Genomic DNA, 20,213 nt, shown 5'->3' with positions numbered 1-20,213 from the left:
TGCATTTCTACAAATGACCACAAGGAGGTGGACTTGTAAAAGCAATGTCAGACAGACACATCGGGGTCTGTTTTAATTATCTTGTCACTGCCACTCTGACATTTTTTTTAGCAGACATTGATCCACCATTTATTGTATGTAGTACTGTGTGTGTAACTATAGTTATATGAAAAATATGAATACAAATAAACCATAAAGACCAATAGCAGCACTACTCTCTAGAACACTGTTAAAGTAGGTTGTATTTTCATAAAACTAACAGGGACATGCTGTTAAAAGCCTAGTAAAACACACACATGTTCAGCATTAACTCATTGCAGCCCTTGTGGTTGTAATGGACATAGCCTAGATGGAAATATCACAAAGTTGGATAACTATAACATGGAAGCTCATCTTCATCACAGACTTTCTCTCTTCACACGATGTTTGCAACCTCACAGCATTGCTACTTTACTCACTGTATTTCATGTACGCCCTTCTTTTTTTTATTTTGCATTCAGGGAATGACCCCAAAAAGTACATTGGGTATAAGATGTATATGCGGCTCCCCATTTAACATCTAAAACCATAATTTTTTTTCTAAAGGATTGGTTTATTCGAGCATTTTTATGAGACCGTACAGAAATATATAGTTAAAGTTAATTGTTGCACTCTACATTCATCTAATGCATTACCTTGATACAGGAGGGTCGTCCTTGTCATATAATTACTCCAAATTACAATGGAGGGGAAAGCTTAAGCCAGCCTCTAGTCATTTAGCTTCTGTAAGACCTAGCTCCTCACAATTGATATGAAGTAGCATTTTGACAAAAGCTTAGTTGGCAAGAGGTTTGACTTCAAGGCTCGCTATATAAAGTGGAATACAGTGTTCTATACAGTGTAATATGTTGTATTTCTGACAACCAACCACCAGAGGGAGCTCATTACATTAGAGGGGTAGAAGTGCTTACCTCTCTGCTAGCCCTCTTTTGGTGAGGCCGGAGATGACAATGGGGTCAAAGGGTTCTTCAGTGCCCGAGATGGTGATTCCCAATGGACCGCCATACCTCTTCAGCTCCACAGTGTAGATTATAGAGCCAGTCATTTCCTGTTCATCTGTGGGGATTGAGAGTGGACAAGATCAGATCATACATTCCTCTCTGACACAGTAAAACCATGGAACAAGAATGTTAAACAAGTAGAGAACATACTCCTATTCATTTAAAAGAGGTGAGATAAATTGAATTGATGTACAGACGCTAATAAGAAAGCTTTCTGTTTGTCTAAAGGTGTCTCAGATGTAGTGTATTACACACAAAATATATTTCTCATGCCTGTGTAAAAATCACTGTAAAAAAAAAAAAAAAAAAAAACAGAATTTCTCAAATAGAATTGTTTTAAGGAATGTTTTTTTTTTTTTTTTTTTTTTTTTTTTTTAAGGACTGCTTTTGAAAATTCTACATAAATAATAAAGCAATAAAAGCTTTCTAAAAACAATTGATATGTTTTGGAGCAGGTTAGAATGCTTTTCAAAAAAACACTTAAATAATATCACAGCTACTGTATTTCACTCTTATCTCAGAACAGCAAGTCCTCTCTGAATTGTCCAACTTTATTAAGCAACTTGAAGTCCCCTCAAGGTCCTCCTGGGGCACTCGTGTCTTTTTCCTCCAAACTGACTCAGTGGGATACACCAGCCCGGAGGGTGTCTCCTACCGGAGTTGTCTTCATCCTTGCGTATCTTCAGTTTGACCAGGTCCTCGCACTGCTGCAGGATCTGCACTGCATCCTCCATGGAGCAGTTCTCCAGCCGGATGTTGTCGATGGCCAGCAGCTTGTCTCCGGGCTCCAGGGTGCCAGTTCTGTGGAGTGGAAGGAAAAATAAAAAAAAAAACCTGCATTAATGGTATGTGCTTAGAGGCTAATATATTTACACATGAATGACATGCAATTTAGTCTTTTTACAAAATAGAACCAATGTTATTCATTTTAAATCAATTATCATTTCCCCTTATCTTTTAAGCAGTGTGCTTTTGTCACTAACAGTAATAACACACATGTCTTTCAAGATGGTTGAGTTTTGACTTTAAGAGCAAGTAGCTTCAAGGTGCTTTGAATAAACTCAGGAGCTGCTCTTTAGTTTTGGTTACCATATATACTGCCAGCTAGATCAGCATCTTTATAATACAATAGCTGCAGCACCATCTAGTACAGCAGTGTATTGACAACACAACACAAGGAAACAACCCAAAGTGGCATTTCTAGAAGATGCTGGCTCCTCCTTCTATGGCTCCTTCTTCTATATTCTATCTAATAAATTTTAAAAATTAAAAACTGATTTGCTAAATGACACTGTAGCTCTGTCAAGAGTTCCCCCAAAGGCATTTCATATAAAGAGAGACGCAGAGATGTGTACCTGTGTGCAATGCTGCCTTTCTTAATATCTGAGATTATCAGGGGCTCTCCTGGCTTTCTGCTTGCTGTCAGTCAAGAGAAGATAATTGAGAGGGCATTCAATTTATAAGCTGTATCACACTGCACAGAACCATTCCCCAAGGGAAATTTAAACACAGACTTCATAAAACATTTGTCAGACTCTGTATACATTGGAAAGATACATTAAGAAACACAATTAGGCAAGAGCAAGGTACTTTGTAAAAATGACTTTAAATGTTCTCTGGACAACAAGGAAATCTGACAGGAATCAGGTCCAATTTACAAAGCCATGGGCATTTAAGTAAATGCATATTAAAAGCTACATTTGCTGCAGGGAAACAAAACATCTTGCTATGTTTTGAAGTTCATAATGGATCTAATTAATAAAAACATTAAAAATTATAACAGCCACTGCTTGCAGCCAGGGAGCTGGGAAAAGTAAAACAGATGAAGATTATTTGTATCAGCCTACAGTTTCTATAAACAGACTGTAATAAAGAATTAATAGAAATTCAGATGCCAAACATCTATAGTGCCTGATCGCTGCATAAAGCCAAAACTTTCCATTTCCCTTGGTTATCCCAGGACACTGCAGACCTTCCACGAGACAGAGATTGTCAAGGGAAAGAAGCTGATGTTTAGTGTTCTTTGCATTATGAATCATCCACTACACCAAGGGCATGCTGCACCGAGAAGGCCCGTTACCTGGAGCGTTGCACTACAACAAATGAGTTTAACAAACCCCATGAACGCCAAGGACAACACTTAAAATTGACAGAGTTGGGCTTTCTGATAACCCCTATATTGCCAACTATGCAAAACGTTATGCTTTTGGACACAGACATATTAGGATGCTACAAGGGCAACAGAAAGCCCCTCTAAAAAATGGTTTAACATAATATTTATGTATTTCTTAGTGGTTAATTATTTGACAAACAAAAACAAAAAAGTAATGAAGCCATGTTGCTTTCTACATTGGTCTAAAATGTGCAGTTTTGAAAGACATACATGTTATAGCATCTTCATTTGACATGACATGGAATATGGTACTACTTGAAGTCCTCTTGAGAACACTGTACATGGAAATAGCATTCTATCGGTTGTTGTGCTCGCAACAAAAATTGTCCCTTGTTTGCAAATTATTTAACTAAACTATGACTTAAGAGTAGATTATTTTAGCATTCCAGCGGATTTGGAATGGTTATCCCTCCAGCAAGAGGGGAAACATAGAGGATGGTAAATCGACAAAGATAAATGTCCAGAACCACCCACTGTTTTTTTAAACATTTCTAATGAAGCACTTCGTCACGGAATGACAGTCTCCTAACAGGCTTGCTGAAGTTATGGAACAGAGCACATTGCACAGGAATCGATTTAGGAGAAGATTAATTTACTGGCCTGGGATTGTATGAGGCCGTCGATGCTGTTCTGAATACGGGTTTGGAAGAAGGAATTTTTTTTTTTTTTTAATAAGGCTTCACTGGCCATTGCTCACCACTGATTGTAATTCCCAGCTCCACTCCTTTCTTCTTGGGTAGTTTAACATGGAATGTGCCGCTGCTGGGTACAACAGATTCTGGGAATGAAAATGTAAACATGAGCAAGTTATGTCATGAACATACATAACCTGCCACAGTGGTAAAATTAGGGCCATCAGATGACAAACGTTGATGACCATAACGTACAGTATATAATAATAATTTATTTTTATATAGCGCCTTTCATAGTGGACCACCATCACAAAGCTCTTTACAAGATACGAGGCTAGGGTGTGTGAACTATGTATCAGCTGCAGAGTCACTTACAACAACGTCTCACCTGAAAGACGGAGCACAAGGAGGTTAAGTGACTTGCCTGGGGTCACATGATGAGTCAGTAGCTGAGCTGAGATTTGAACCGGGGACCTCCTGGCTAAAAGCCAGTTTCTTTAATGTTTTCCAGACACATGCAAATATGTAAATGCGACATGCAGATGGACATATCCCCAGAAACCAATACCATAAAAAACAATGTGGGTCTGGTTTATAGCTACCTCTAACTGCTATGATTCTCTAGGACAGACTTCTTAGGGTAAATAGGTTCTATTTTAACCACTTAAACAGCGGCAGAATATTGCAGGTGCATTATTATACTTGATTGCATTGTAATTTAGTGAGGTCAAAGTAGGTCTGTAAGTCTTAGTGGTAGGTATTTTGTTGTCCTGGATTGCATGTATAGTACCTTACACTAGGCTGATAGTGAGCCACCCAGCACGCAGTGAGAAAATCAATTTTTTTTCTTTAAACCTCAATAATATCTCCTATAAGACTAACAGCAGGACAATAACATAGATTGACTTGGTCTGAACTACACCTGACTGCACTTCGGCAGCTGTCTGTTTCTCCAGGTACCCATCCACAGCTGTGTTGACTAGGGGTAGCACCTGGAATGTCTGAACAGAAATACCTTTCACACCAGCACTTGGTGCTAGTTGCAAACTAGTTTCTTTTGAAGGTTGCGAGAACAGCAAGATTCGGTATTGACTTAAAAAAGGATAAACAGTTGGCAACCGAAGAGGTTAGCGATTTAGTGAGTAAGGATACTTAATAAAGCCCTGTCTTTGTTATGTTTGCTAGACTTAGATTTCCTATAAAATTAGCAATAACCTTTTTATTTAGTAAAAGCACACAGTGATAATTGTTCATGTTTTACACCCTAATCACAGAAACACAATATTCAAGTTTTGTTTCTACAGCTGCCATCAGCCTGCATTTCATTATGATAGTGCGGTTCATATTTAGGTCAGATCAGACTAGCACAGTTCCATTAGCGGAAGTCCACTGCACTTAAATTCGGTAGGAAAAAGAATCCTGTCATTTCCCTACCTGCAACATCAAACTCTACTTCCAAGGTGACTTTGTTGGCGAGCGCAGCATCTCTTAAGAGCTGGTTAGCTTCTTCCAGAGTTCCGTCCTCTGTTGGTATGTTATTGATGGACAGTAGTCTGTCTCCTACCTGCAGTAAACCACACCTGTGAACACAATGAAGAGCCTCCACATTAGAACGCAAGATAATGGGAGGTCCCTCAAGTTTAAAAGCTCCCCTTACTAGTAAATTAACTCTCTTATACAAAGACTTCCCTTTAGTAAAATATAGAGCAGCCCCTCTTGCCATTTTGGTCTGCTCCTCTTTAGAGAAAACAGTGAAAGGTAGCCAAAGGAGTCAAAGCAATTGCTTTTATGATGTATTCATGTTTATCCAATACGATTTGGAAGTTTTCGACTATTTGTACAGAGCTGTACAATATGCCAACAACATTATTAATGAAGATTAATTGCTCCCCTCCGGGCTGGTCTGGGATTAGAAACAGGACTGAAACCTTGATTATCTGGGATCTTAAATTTTTTTATATATATTTTTCCATTGTAGGTAATTAGTAAAAGTGTGTGTGTGTGTGTGTGTGTGTGTGTGTGTGTGTGTGTGTGTGTGTATGTGTGTATATATATATATATATATAAAAAAAAACCATTAAACCGTGATGTGCACTCACGAAATACTTCCCCTTTTGTGGGTTTTTTTTGGTTGTATTAATGAGGTGCTGACCAGTATAAGGTAATTATATATAGTGAAAGCATGGTCATGGTCGCACTCTCGTTATTTTACTTCAAAACGGATTAATTGTATAATTCCTGCTCATTTATTTTCTTATAAAAAATATCTTTTAGTTTAAAATACGACTAGAAAAACAAACAAACAACGTGTTTCGACACTACCGTGTCTTCATCAGGTTCACAGATTTTATAGTTTTTTAAGTATTACTATGCAGGACATTATATATATACACACTTTGATTGTAATTGAAAAACAATTTAACTATTTAAAAAGATACATCAAACAAGTAGGTCTTAAGATGTGATTCTGTATCTGACTTCTGACAAATCAAAATACTCGCTGTGGAAAGATTTTATATATTGAAAGAAAGCCAAGATTGATATCCACCGCGATGACTTTACCTCTTGAATTACAGTAAGTATCATGAAATTATACTAATTAGCTACAGGCGTTAAGTACGTTCGAATAAGACAAGAAACTGCTCAAATGAAATGTGATTATTTTTGTCTTCGATGTTTATTGAGTAGTGTTAAACGTATAACTGTAAAGACATTGAACAGCTGGAAACACCACAAAAAAACAACATGCAAACAACTCTGAAAATCCACTCCAGGTCTGAACTACAAAATGGCAACGGTTCAAAACTTAAACACTTTCTTTTCACAAGGAAAGCTTTACATTCGGAATTTCAATTACACCGAGCAAGGGTTAAAAGGCCACCTCTTTAATACCATGACTGGTCCATAGTTTATAATTCAATGCCCAAGGACTATGACCTGAACCCCATTAGACAGATTCAGATTGATTAGAAAATTATCTGAGTTTGTCTCCAGGACGTAGATCGAAAAAAGGGTCCAGCAATATATTCAGTGCTGAAGGAACAGTGCATATTGCCCCCACTGTAATCAGAAGTTGCACTCAGTAACCTCTGTAAGCAATGAGACATGTATGTCTTCATGCTTTTAAAGTCTGTTTGGCTAAGTAATACAAGTAACAGTGTTAGGATAATTATTACAAATTTAAATAAAAAGAGTGGATGGGATGAAGTCTGGGCTTCATGCTGATAATTAGTGGCACACAGTATCAACCTTTACTGTATACATTTTATTAAAATGCACTTTTTAAATGAACCCGAGTCCATTTTGCAATAATAACGTGGTATAGAAAATGAATTTAAGGTCAAGAGCTAGGAATTTAGTCAGGCTAGAATTTGGACATACTTGGGTAGCTACACAGCACAGCAGAAGTTTCCATATACAGTTCCCAGTCAAAGTATTGCCCTAGCTCTACTGAGCTTTCAGTATATAAAGCCTTAGCTAACCTCATTTGGACATTATTAATAAACAGCCTCCCCAGCCAGTCAGTCTCAATACTTAAGCGTTAATTAATTTTGCTCAGAAGAAAACACTCTTGTGAGTATGAGCCTGGACAGATCCGAGCTGACATTGCAATGAGTGAGATATCGCACTGATGAAAAGAAATGGCAAATTTAAGAGAGAGATTGAGAGAGAGAGAGAGAGAGAGAGAGAGAGAGAGAGAGAGAGAGAGAGAGAGAGAGAGAGAGAGAGAAACACACACACCGCTTTTACGCAACAAAGCATGCAAGTCTTGTAGGTGACCAAGCAATAATCCAGTATGATAAATGAGAATATATGAAAAAATTTGAAAGGTTTACAACTAATAACTGCAGAACAACTCAGCTCAAGAATAATTATAATTTACTGATCAGAAATGATCGAATTGGTCAAGTTCATCACATAACATGATTCATCAATTATTTCCACATCCACGCTTCAGACTATTTTAAAATCATCTGAAACCTGTATTATTTTCCTTTTAATGGTTTCATTAGCTGTGCTTTTGGTGTAGGTTAGTAATTACATTTTATGGGATACCCTCTTTAAAAATTCTAAATGGAATCCTTTTTCTATTAAATACAGTATCTCCTTGAAAACTATATAAAATGTGTCTCGCACAGTTTCATCTACATCTACAACCAATTAGCTTGTTCTTTGCCTACAGGATTAGTGCACATTATGAGCTAGCAGAAGCGGTTTTATCATGAAAGCCTCTAGTGACAATATATCATTATGACACCAGTCTGGGTATTCATCATCGCAGAAATCCACTGTTTAGGGAAAAATTAACAAAAACTATCTCGCCCACTCATTGTACCTTGGCAGTAAAACACAAAAACATTTTGAATACTGATACCACACATTTTGAGAGACAGCTTGCTTATGAAAATTATTTGATTGTACTTAAACAGCATCACAAACCAGTTCGGTTTTATGCCATATTATACTTGTGTACAGGAGGATTTGGAATGTGTTGCATTAAGTAGTAGCTACTTTTAAAATGACTTGATGATAAAGTGTGGCTCACCTCTCGGCTGAGCTGTCAGGCTCAATGAAGCGGAGGATCGGCGGTGAGGAGAGGGTTTCCGTGGCAAAGATTCCCCCCTGAAGCTGGATGCCGAAGCCATTTAGGGGGTCCCCCCTCAGGATCACCTCGCCAGTCTCTGTGTGAATGATCTGACCTCCTGGGCCCACCGAGCTGGAGGCCAGAGACACTGACAGGGCACAAGCAGGAGGAGAGCGCATAAGCCTGGTTGCAAAATCAGTCAGTTATCAAAATAGAGTGCTGTTAAAGAGCAGCTGTTCCCTACGCACATGAGCTCTTGTGCTCCTTCTTCTTCTGCCTCCTCTTCATCATGGTGTTACGAGGACTCACGGGCTGAGAGTTGCGTGGCAGAGTGCTTGAGTTCTGACTGAAGAATCCTGCAGTGCTCATGGAGCCCGGAGAAAAGTTGGTAGACACCAGAGCTATCACAATGAGAGAGATCACAAATAGGGAAAGTGTTTAACTGTAGGAACAGACAGAACAGTGATATGAAACAAACTTGAGCAAAGAAGAGGTTTTATGAATATTTCAAAAGCACAAATTGGATAGTCAATATTAATCTTCACAATAATGAAGTGTTATTTTATACTCTGTAAAAGGTATTGGCCATATATTTAACTCAATTGTATTAACGTTCTGCAATTATTAATATATTGCAACTAAACTGTCTGACTACTAGGTCCAGTATGGCACAGTGCTGGGATACAGGTGCTGTACATTTACTCTTCTACACACACACACACACACACACACACACACAAGTGATTCACATTGGGAGAGGACAATGTTTCATCCAACAAAGCTTAGGCAAATTATCTTCTACTGTACCTAAAATGGCAAGCTTTTGCATATATTTACACCAGAAAGGCCTGCTGAAGTATTTAAAGCCAGTAAGCTGATTAATGCCACATGGGAATTGGAATTGGGAGGGATTAAAAATGAGATTCACTGTTCCATTCTGGGGCTGCGTTGCTGTGGTGCTGGATGTCAGTGTTGAGATTTTATTTAGGGGACTAAATTAAATCTACTGAAAGACAGGTAGTTTGAATTCAGCTATTTAAAGAAAGTGAAGCAGTTATAAACACATTCTCCCACATTGGTGGCAATGTTGACCTACCCATAAACTGTCCTGGAAATTCATAAGACCAGTTCATTAAGTCTTGTGAATACCCTGAGACCAAGGCATGACACAACCAGCTTCACTAGGGAAGGATTCAACTTTCCCTTGGATCACCAGACAGTTGCCCTTGGCGATGGTGGCATGACTGAAGTATGAACCAGTCTTTACTCTTTGACTGGTTCCATGTTCTTATCCTGGCAGATCAATTTCATACAAAAATCGCCAAATAAAATACGAGACATGCTGCCCTAAAGTAACCAGGCAACTCAAAATACATAAAAATGTAACACGTCAAACCTTCACAAATATTTGCCACCCATTTTACAGACAACTAACAGCCCTGTTAGTACTTCAGGCCTTATACACAACATCAGATGACACTTTATGAGGCTCAGCTGGCCTACTTAACTTCCCAATAAATAACTGGCAAGACCCTGCATATACTTCTATAGCATTTGTGGAGTTTTTTTTTAATTAATTTTTTCATAAATAAAAATAAATAAAACAATAATGAAAAGTCAACGCGACTTCATGGAAACCAGGAATCTGCCGATAAAGGCCATACCAGGAATCGGCAAGGCACTGGCCTATGCTGAACTTGTTCTATGATATGCTTCAATCTTTCAATGGGTCGCTAAGATGCCCAGCAAAACTGGAATGAATGGCACTGTAATTACATTTGCAGTAGTCCTGGTTGGTGGGTGGGTTAGAGGAGGTCCAGGTGGGGGTCTTGCAGTGTCCTGGGTGCTGAGTATGACAATAATTGACACAGGGGTCCCAGCAATGATGGTGGTCACTCTTCTGTACTTTTACTGTCAAAGAAAAATGAAGTCCTTCTAGTTAAAATGTAGCAAAAAAAATACCATCAGAATGAGAATAATGACCACATAAGACAAACAATTTGTTCTATAGCAATCTCAGAATGCAATGGTGATAAAACGTATTTTCTTTCACCCAGCCCTGTTTTGGAACTACTTTTTCTCAGATGTGTTAATACAATGTATTCAATTTCTATGGCAAGTGCTTGTCACTTGTAAAAATGGAAGCGTGATGTTTTGAAGGACATACAATATACCCTCCGATTCAGATATTCTCAATAACTTGTGCAAAAAGAATTTCCTTGCATCCCACTTGTTTAAAAATGTAATTATATAGTTTTATTTTTTAAGCAGCAGATTCTGGCACAATCAACATCCAAACTTTCACTCACAAAAAATGGATAGACAGTGCAAATGGAAAATGATGAGGCAAAATTCTCCTTAAAGTTCACTTTCTTTTGACAGACAAGCTGACCACTTCTAATTCCTACAGTAAAAAATTAAAGGTTTTTACCAGAGAGCATTACCAATGAGAAGTCATGTTCAACTTGGCTAGCATATTATTCCTGGCAGCACAAGATATAGTGGAGGTGTATGGCTATACATTCATCTGTCACAGTTTTTCGATTCTGGGGATATAGTGTACGTGCCTGTCTAAACACTTACAGCGTTCCATGGCTGAGATGGGAGAAACTGTCCATGTGTCAACAATAGATGAGTTACTCCACAAATCAAAGATTCTGTCGTTCAATGAAAGAAAAATTTAACAATTTGGCCTAAATGCAAAGCGTTATGTCTGGCGCAAACCCAACACAGCACATCACCCAGGTAACACCATCCCTGCTGTGAAGCATGGTGGTGGCAGCATCATGCTATGGGGATGATTTTCATCCTAGGGTAGAGGGCAAAATGGATGCAGCTAAATACAGGCAAATCCTTGAGGAAAACCTGCTTCAGCATGCAAAAGACCTAAGACTGGGACGGAGATTCACCTTTCAGCAGGACAATGACCCCAAGCACACAGCCAAAGCGACACTAGCCGGACTTAAATACAAGAAAGTGAATGTCCTAGAGTGACCCAGTCAAAGTCCGGACTTGAATCCGATTGATAATCTGTGGCAAGACTTGAAGACTGCTGTCCATCAACGATCCCCATCCAACTTGACAGAGCTTGAACAATTTTGCCAAGAAGAATAGGTGAATATTGCATGATCCAGATGTGCAAACCTGGTAGAGACTTATCTCAAAAGACTCACAGCTGTAATTGCTGCCAAAGGTGGTTCTATCAAGTATAGACTCAGGCGGGTGAATACTGATCTAACCAAGACATTTCAGTTTTGTCCCCTCCATTAACTGTTGTTTTCACAATAAAAATTATCTTGCCTGAGTGTTTTGTGTAAATCAAAAGGTAAATAAATCCCATTTAAATGCATCAAGATTTCAGGTTGTAACACAACAAACTGTGAAAACATCCAAGGCGAGTGAATACTTACCATAAGCAGTGCACATTGTTGCATACGTCTGGAAAACCACCAACTAATACTGGAGAAAAACTTGGTACTGATATTAAATCTGTTATTGGCAACCAGAAACTGCTCAAAAGTCTCTATTTAAACAATGTGAAAAGAGGTAATCCTTGATCTTCCAGCTCTTTGGAAGATTGATATTTCATTTTCACATTAGGCAAAGAACGTGGAGGTAAGAAGTGCTGCCTCTTTAAAATTCCAGCTAGCAGGTTAACTGATGAATCACAAAGATAATGCAGAGAATTGCAAGAAAAAAAGAAAAAAGATTGAGTTGTAGAATTCTCATTTCTTTAAAGAATTATAAAAAAATCATTTAAAATCCTCACTTTCTCGGACTGATGCTAAGCTTATCAGTCTTTTGAAGAAGCCACTTTTCTGGAAAATAAATCTACAGAGAGAGTTTCATTTGATCTTCATCAGCAAATGCCAACACCTAGCGCATATTAAAACCAGAAGTGCTGAAACTGAAAAGCCTTCATCTTATAAGGGAGATTAATACCACTGAATTTGAAGGCAACAGCAAAACTTCCGACGAATGCCTTCTGGTTTATTACATTTATCTTAAAAAAATATATATTTATTATGTGTATAGTAAACATGCTACCATTAATTTTAATCACTCATAACTCTCAAAACATTCCCTGTACGACCACAAAACCAGGAAATATACCGTAAAAACTGCCAATACAACCACTGCTCTATTAGGACAGCTTTTGCTACATGCAAGGTTTACAAATGCACTTCAATGTATTGTCCACTCTCAATACTGCAGTGTTCTACGAGTATATCCTAGTTTATAATACAACATTGGGAAGCTACAACATATACCCCATTTCTGAAGCAGTAAAGCAGACCATCTCTATTCTATTCCCAGCAGTGAACATTTCAGCTTAAATTGAAAGTATAAAATGACCCACACACTATAAATAAAACCCTGCAAGGAGTAGTTTGTCTATTGAGATCTGTCAGTTTCTTATTAGTCAACTGGCCTTAAAGCTGGATTCTTGAAGCAGTGGTACAAATGTGTTATTATATGTACATGTTGTATTTGTAGAAATATATATATATATATATATATATATATATATATATATATATATATATATATATATATATATATATATATAGACACACACACACACACACACATCATATATTGCCACCCCATTTCTCTATATTGACAACAGCCTACACAAAGATGTACACCACTTCTTAATGCAAAACACAGAGCTAGGAAGATGTGCAGCACCCCACGGTAAAAGCATTCTGGACAACCTTAATAAAAAAAAACACCACCAACAATAGCAGCGGTCAAGTCTTGATAAAGCAAAAGCATTTGTCATCACAGCTGCTGGTCTAAATAAAGGCAAATATTGGCAAGGCCACAGACTGCATTGTGTAATTCTATGTATCGGAAGGCGGTAGCTTATAACAGTTTTGAAAACGTATACCTAATTTTGATTAATGCAAAGTTTGCGCAAATAAATTGGTATTTCGATCCCTGATCATGCATGTGTTAAAGAGTGAGGATAAAAAAAAAAAACCTACCACCCTAATCTTGCACAGAGGTTGCAATTCTGAATAATAAATGAACTGCAGCGGACCTGTCTAGATGCTGCACAGGTGCAGTCAGCTTCCAAACGCAACATTTAGTAACCTGCAGAGTGACTCACTATTGGACCAACAAAACTCAGAACCACCAGAATGATAACAAACACCATAAAGAGTTAGGATTACATTTACAACCTTGGATTGTACCCAGTGTGGCAGAATAACAACTGAAGCATGGCACTCACCTGTTTCCTGGGGTTTCAGTGGCAGTCGGCTGTGGTGTGCAGACAGGATCTCGAGTTTAACATTCTCAGAGGTGCTGGCTAACAGCTGAGTGGCCTCCAGGACTGAGCAGTGTTCAGTACCAGTGCCATCGATAGACAGGATGTGATCCCCGACGTGCAACGCACCGCATCTGGTAGAACAAAACAGATTATAAAAACACTGCTAAGGATTTATTGAATTAACTCTGAATTTGCACAGTATTTGTTTGTTTATTATCTTGTGATTTGACTCATCATTTATTGTTGTTTCTGTACTCGTGGGTATTTGGCAGAGGTGAAAGTAACTTTCATTTCTTACTGGTACTGTATTAATCGTCATCGTTCAACTTCCCCAGGCCCCCCATTGAAGTATTGCACCGGTTTTTAATAGCATGTTGTAGATTCTTACATATTGCTTTGGAAGAAAGCATGGGAAAGGGGCAAGCAGGGGAAACACTTCACTAATTATATGTGTGGAATGACTTAGCAGGAGAATAGTTTAGTATTTAGTTATGCAACACTGCACAGTTCTACTGTAGGCATTAATTTGAGTTCGACTTTGGTTTAGGTGTCTGACCAAATCTATACAAGAGCTTCAGTTTCTTGCACTGTCCGTGTCCAAGAGAAATACATTGGCCTATTCTGCTAGTATTATCTTACTGAGCACACACTGATGCGGTTTTGTAAAAAAGTTGGATATATAACAGCAGCAAATATTTTACCGGCATGTTTAATAAAGTCACTGGCATTGTGTTTTATCTTTGTTACTGTCTATGAGTATGGTTGAGTTTCTGAAAGAAGGCCAGTATCCAAATGACAACTGAGAGGCTGTGCACCATTATTTTCTTCAAGAGCTGCAATGGAAAAATGTACTGGTTTCAAGGGTGTTACTGGTGCACAAGACATGCCTTGATAAAGGAGTCTGCCAAATAAATAAATACATAATGTTACATGCATAAGTGTCCTTTAAGGGGTACAACTACAGTATAAGAAACTAAGCACACTAAAACATGAATAAATCACTTAGTTTCTTATAGTTTTACGTCAGGACTTGATTGAGTGTTTAAATTCATGGAAGGATGACAAAAGCAGTTTATGTGATAATCAAATTCATATTAAAATGACACTCTTCATTCAGGGATGTATACAGATTTCTCTGCATCATTAGTTAACCACCATCAGCAACACACAAGTTTATGAATTTGTAAACTGTTCTACTTAACTTTTAATGACAGAACCACTAGCACATTAAACTGGCGAGGCAGTGCTCTTTGAGACTGTGATGAAGCAGACTCCTTGATCTTTAAAGCTGACTTTGCCTTACCTGTCGACCACGCTTGCTGCTTTGATCTTCTCAATGACTATCACTTGTTTGTTCCGATGCAACCCTGTTGTCAAGGTGATCCCCAGATTCGACCCTGGAGGTTTCGCAATCTCCACCAAAAGAGGGCCTGATGCGTTTGTTACGGAATCTGGGTAAACCAAACGCAAAACCAAAAATGTTAATTAATCACCGCCGATGAGGGCAAAAAAGCCTGTGCAGTGTTCTCTGTGGATCCCGAGATTGACAGGTTAGTGCAGTCAGGATTTGAACTAAAAAGATCCCAATCCTATGACTCGCCCTGCACTCCATGCGGTACTGCCTTTAGATCAAATGTTCTTAAAATAAATTCTGCATCTGTGGGGTTACAGTGGTAAATTAGTAAATCCATGGTCTTGCATGTAGCCAAAGCATCATGATTACTGCACTCCCTACCTGTTTTCAGGATTTAAAAGTTGCTGTCCTTTAACAACTGGCTAAGAAGTATTTCCAAAGCACATTTCTCCAAAATGCCACTTATGGGTAGTTTCAATGGTGAAGCTTAGCGGAAGTACTGGAGATTGGCATTCCTCTATTCAGGAACAGATGTCAGCTGCATTTGCAAAACCGCTCAACTTTTTCCTGTTGACTTTTGAAGTGTGTAGACGGGGAGAATATGATGCATAAAAATGGTTAGGATGCTTAGAAATGGCTTTCAAACGACAGAAGCATTTAGCCACCTGTAAACTGCTTTATATGCTCACCACTTGCATTACTAAATGGCATTATATTAGAAAGTATTATTAGCACTAAATAGGGGGCAGAGACCCCTTTGCAGGAAAGCAGCAGTTACGGGGGTTTTGAAAAGTTCAAATCATTCCGTCGTCAGAAGGTCAGGAGCCTGCTGTTCAGCCAAATTGAAAACACGTAGTAATTTGCATCAGTAATTAAGTGGAAGCTAAATACACTCATTATCAAAGGCAGCGGAATATTGGAGTGAGTTGGAGTCTTGACTTTTCAGAACACCGAAAAAACATTTGGAAGGCACTATCTAGATTTAACACAATACGGATGAGAAAAGATATTGTTCAATTTCTTTGCTGAGGAACATCAGTCCAGTCAATTGCTTGTAAAAGTACAAATTACACCATGAGCTTTTAAATTAAGAGTTTAACCCCAGCCAGGAAATGCACAACTACAGTAAAACAACTATACACTGTATTCTATGTTAAAATCCCATTTATAAGGTAAAATAAAAAAATAAAAAAATGCAAAATAAGCTTTGTGTACATCCCTATACAAACATCCACACAGGCTTGTATTATACACCTGTCCTACAGTTTCAATAAGCTGGACAGCACTATTAAAAACATTAAACTAGGACAGTTAAAATCACCCAAATCATATAATCCTGTAAAATTAAGGTGTCAGAAGACGGAACAAGCAAAGGGCATTTACATGCTTGTTTTACTCTAGGGGTGTGTTGGAAGAAAAACCCTGCGAGACAATGCTTGGCCAGCCCAGTAGCAGCCCACCCCAAAGAAGCTGAAGACCTTCTTACCCACGATGGAAACGTCATACTCGATTTGGAAGAGGGCCTCTTGGCCACATTGGTTCAGTGTATTGAGGGCATCGGCATGTGCCACACTGTGCAGGGGTATCCCATCTACACTCAGGAGACGGTCACTGGCTTTCAGGGTCCCTTCCCTGCAGAGAACAAGCAGAGCTGAAATTTTCCCATTCATTACTGCTGACTAGGGAAGAGCAACAGCCACAGTTGACTTGATACCACCCAGTGAATAAAAGGGGTGATTTGAAGACCATAATGCAAAATAAATTAAGTGCATTTTATGTTGCATTTTGACAATTCAATCTTAAAGCAGCTAGACTGGGATGCTGATAGGACATTTTGTACTATTAAATGGATAATTTTATCGAAGCATTCAAATTAGCAAGCACTAGGCACTGCAAAGAATGCATTTTTCTGGGGTCACAAATTCCACCACCTCAACAACTAGCAAGATACTATATACTTGGTAAACTAAGAACTCTGGATTTTTCCATCCCACTCTTTCTGCTCTAAAAGCATCTCTGCCTTCATAGGTTGTGGTTTTAAAACGTGTATGTACCCAATTCCCAAGCAAGTACAGTACAGATGGCAGGGATGCAAACTTGTCAATGTTTGTTTTTTCCAGTGAGAATCTTTGAAAGATGCAGAATGAGAAATATGCACTTTCTGTAAAGTTGCCAGTGGAGGAGGGGAAGATGCACAAGGAGACTGACAAGAAAGCAACTCCATCTTCCATTTGGCTGACACAGAAAATGTACCAACGCTAATCCAATAATCCAGTTCTAAAGCAAGCACATTAAAGTTTAACACGTTCGCTTTGAAGACCAACATGTCGACTTTTTTTTTTTTTTTTTTACTAAAACAAAGCAGCGCTAAGAAATATTCTTCCAAAGATACTCTTAAATCGTAGGATTTAAAAAAAAAAAAAAAATGGAATCAAGAGCACAGAAATGGAAAGATACAGAATGTCTTTAATCCTTACAGGCTGAGATTCATGGACTATAGTGTTTCTCTATAGAAAACCTTTTACTTGAAGAGTAACCTTGTACAGTATGGGTCTAAAATATCACAGTTACCTTAAACTAGAGTTCCTCGTGCTGTTTTGAATACCTTTGTATATCATAACCTGGTGACTTTTCAAAACTCAAAAGCTTTAAGCCCAGTGGGCTCAATAGGGCTCTCCCATAAGTAACCTGTCCATGCTGCATTGGGTGCGTAGCATTTCTCACATGCACTGGGTTGTGTGTCAGGGGGACGTGTTAATGGTTACACTCTGGTGTATCAGCTGAACTTAGAGACAAGGCATGTTTGAGAGCCTTCTTGAGGCCACAGTAGTGCTTTAAAAACATCTTCGTTTTAAAAAGTTACCATGATGATACACAAAGTTATTCTAACATGACGAATCCTAGTAGTTATGGTAACTGTAACATTTCAGACCCATACAAAGTTCTATTTAAAGACATTCATTCTGTACAGTTTGGCAAGTGTAACCTTCTATTAAGCTTAGAGACCAAGGAGTGTCTCAATTATTAAAAGCAAAAGACTGCAGAGCACAGTTTGCATGGCTATACCCAACAGACAAACCTTGCCAGGTAAAACTGGCTTATTGCTGATCCACATACTGTGCTTTGCTGACTAGTGCCTGCAATTAAAATGAAACTATTCGCTAGATTTGAAAAGTAATATTAAATCATGATACAAAGCCCTTAAATCGGGACCATCACGTGTAGAATGTGGGATCAAGTAAAAGATTTATAAAATCAAAACCACTTGGTTTGGTTTTGTATCTCTGCATCACAATGCACAATAGGTAGAATTTCTCAAAGCAGTTTTTTACTCATAGACCCCCCCCCCCCAATTAAAACTAGTTCATTCTGGCCTGGTAACTGCTTTGAGAATCTAGCTCATCATGTATGAGGTTTCATGATTCATTTTCTTCTTAGATTGCCGATTCAATATAATGAAACTGTACCTGTCTGCTGGGCCACCAGGTCTCACATAGGTCACCACCACTGGCCGTGATTTGTGCCAGTCTTCGTGAGCTCCCCCTGAAATCACAATTTGCAACATTAAAAATGTCCACCTCACACTGCACCGCTGTTAAGGGAATCACACAGCTACAAATAGTCCAGGATCTATATCCCCAAGTAGTTTCTGAATGGTCTCCAATAGCTGTGTCTCTTATGAGTTGTGTGTTTACTTGACTGTCCTTTGACAAACCAAAAAGTGTGCATATGCTAACTGGCTATCATGTGGTTCTGGTAGCGTTTTAACCTCTGTATAAAAATTGTTTGTTAAACTTGCATGGAATTATCCTCTTGCCCACATGGTTTGGAAGTGCGGATAATGGCAGAGCAACACTACTGAATTTAAATAGTGAAGAAAAGAAAAACTGCATCAAAATGACTTTTAAAAGTTTGACTTACTGCCTGCTATAGATATTATGAAGCCTGTGGTTAAAAAATGAAGCATAGTAATATATTGTTTCCCTTTTATTTGGGTACTTAAAGGTAACAGTTGACCTTTAGATAAATTGGAGTAGTGCCATTTTTATAGTACTGCAATAAAAAACCTAAAATTGATGCAAACCTCTCAACACAAAGCCAAAGCTGTTGCCTTCCTTATACAGACAGATCTCGATTGTCTTCGAAATAACACCTGAGCTGCTATCAGGAGCTGGAGAGAAGAGGAAGCAGGTCAGTACTGAGTAAACACAATCCCCCTTTTACAAGCCAACAGTCTTGACAGGTGAGACAACCAACACTTGTTAAAACAAAGGACTGGAGTGGATTTCTCTCCAAAATACATCATACTTGCATGAAATTCACGTTTTTATAGTTCATTTGCATTTTCAAGACCCTTTTTCCACCAATTCTACTAGTGTTTGAAAATAAAAATAAAACAAATTAATACTTTTTAAGACAGATTCCATAGAAGTGTATTTTTAACAAACCCTGGGGGTATTTTGTTCAAAACTGTATAAAAATTCAAAGCAATAATGTGGTGCAAAATTAAAAACTACAGTAAAAATTTGTCAAAATACATTGAAAGGTTTCATGGTGGCCAGCTATAACAATTTCACACTATCAATTCTAAATGTGATTCCCATTTCCCATTGGGCATGATGCAACACCAAAGATGCCTCAAACCTTGAAAAAAATCTGAAATATCATTCTGCCAGTTTCTTTTAAGACTTGCATTTCAGACCACTGTGGGATGGCATTACACTGTACAGTATCTACCAGAATTGTGCTTAAAATGTAACATTTTAAAATGTTACTCTTGTGTATCTTTTAAAACATTTGATATCCATTTGGTTTTAGATAATATGAATTTACCGTTTAAAAAATGTGGTCCAAATTTTGATAGACAAAACACATAGGAAATGCTTGCATCATTCCAGTTGCATGTTTCTACCAATTACTCAGCGGTTTCAATGCTGCAATGAAGTCTCCAGTTTCAGAGTGTTACCATTTGTTAAACATAGCAGCCTAGACTCAGGGGGCTAGATTTACATTTCTGGAAAGAGTTTAGTTTTTTCAGCAATATTCCACAATTCACCTTTCATCTTTGTAGAGCGAATTAAAAACAAACACAAACCAAATTAGTGGGGTGGAGACTCTCTGTCATTCTCACCTACAGTGATTATTTCAAAA

The 20,213-nt window shown here is 38.2% G+C and overlaps 1 protein-coding gene across 1 annotated transcript in view; it reads right to left on the bottom strand.

Annotated features, from left to right (window-relative positions):
* LOC121298271 (glutamate receptor-interacting protein 2-like) overlaps positions 1–20,213 on the bottom strand; it is a 44,991-nt gene that overhangs the window by 11,773 nt on the left and 13,005 nt on the right. Inside the window, exons 5-17 of the mRNA XM_041225301.1 lie at positions 19,147–19,233; positions 18,530–18,605; positions 16,549–16,694; positions 15,012–15,159; positions 13,670–13,839; positions 10,207–10,341; positions 8,679–8,831; positions 8,392–8,578; positions 5,280–5,425; positions 3,911–3,991; positions 2,396–2,459; positions 1,696–1,841; positions 951–1,095 (exon numbers count right to left, since the gene is read on the bottom strand). Of these exons, the coding sequence (XP_041081235.1) occupies positions 951–1,095; positions 1,696–1,841; positions 2,396–2,459; positions 3,911–3,991; positions 5,280–5,425; positions 8,392–8,578; positions 8,679–8,831; positions 10,207–10,341; positions 13,670–13,839; positions 15,012–15,159; positions 16,549–16,694; positions 18,530–18,605; positions 19,147–19,233 (1,684 nt within the window). The remainder of the gene's footprint in view (positions 1–950; positions 1,096–1,695; positions 1,842–2,395; positions 2,460–3,910; positions 3,992–5,279; positions 5,426–8,391; positions 8,579–8,678; positions 8,832–10,206; positions 10,342–13,669; positions 13,840–15,011; positions 15,160–16,548; positions 16,695–18,529; positions 18,606–19,146; positions 19,234–20,213) is intronic.

Source organism: Polyodon spathula, chromosome 23 (genome assembly GCF_017654505.1).
Source record: "Polyodon spathula isolate WHYD16114869_AA chromosome 23, ASM1765450v1, whole genome shotgun sequence".
In the NCBI taxonomy this organism is placed as follows: Eukaryota; Metazoa; Chordata; class Actinopteri; order Acipenseriformes; family Polyodontidae; genus Polyodon; species Polyodon spathula.
Note: the sequence above shows the minus strand (reverse complement) of the source record. Positions and strands in the feature narration are given on the sequence as shown.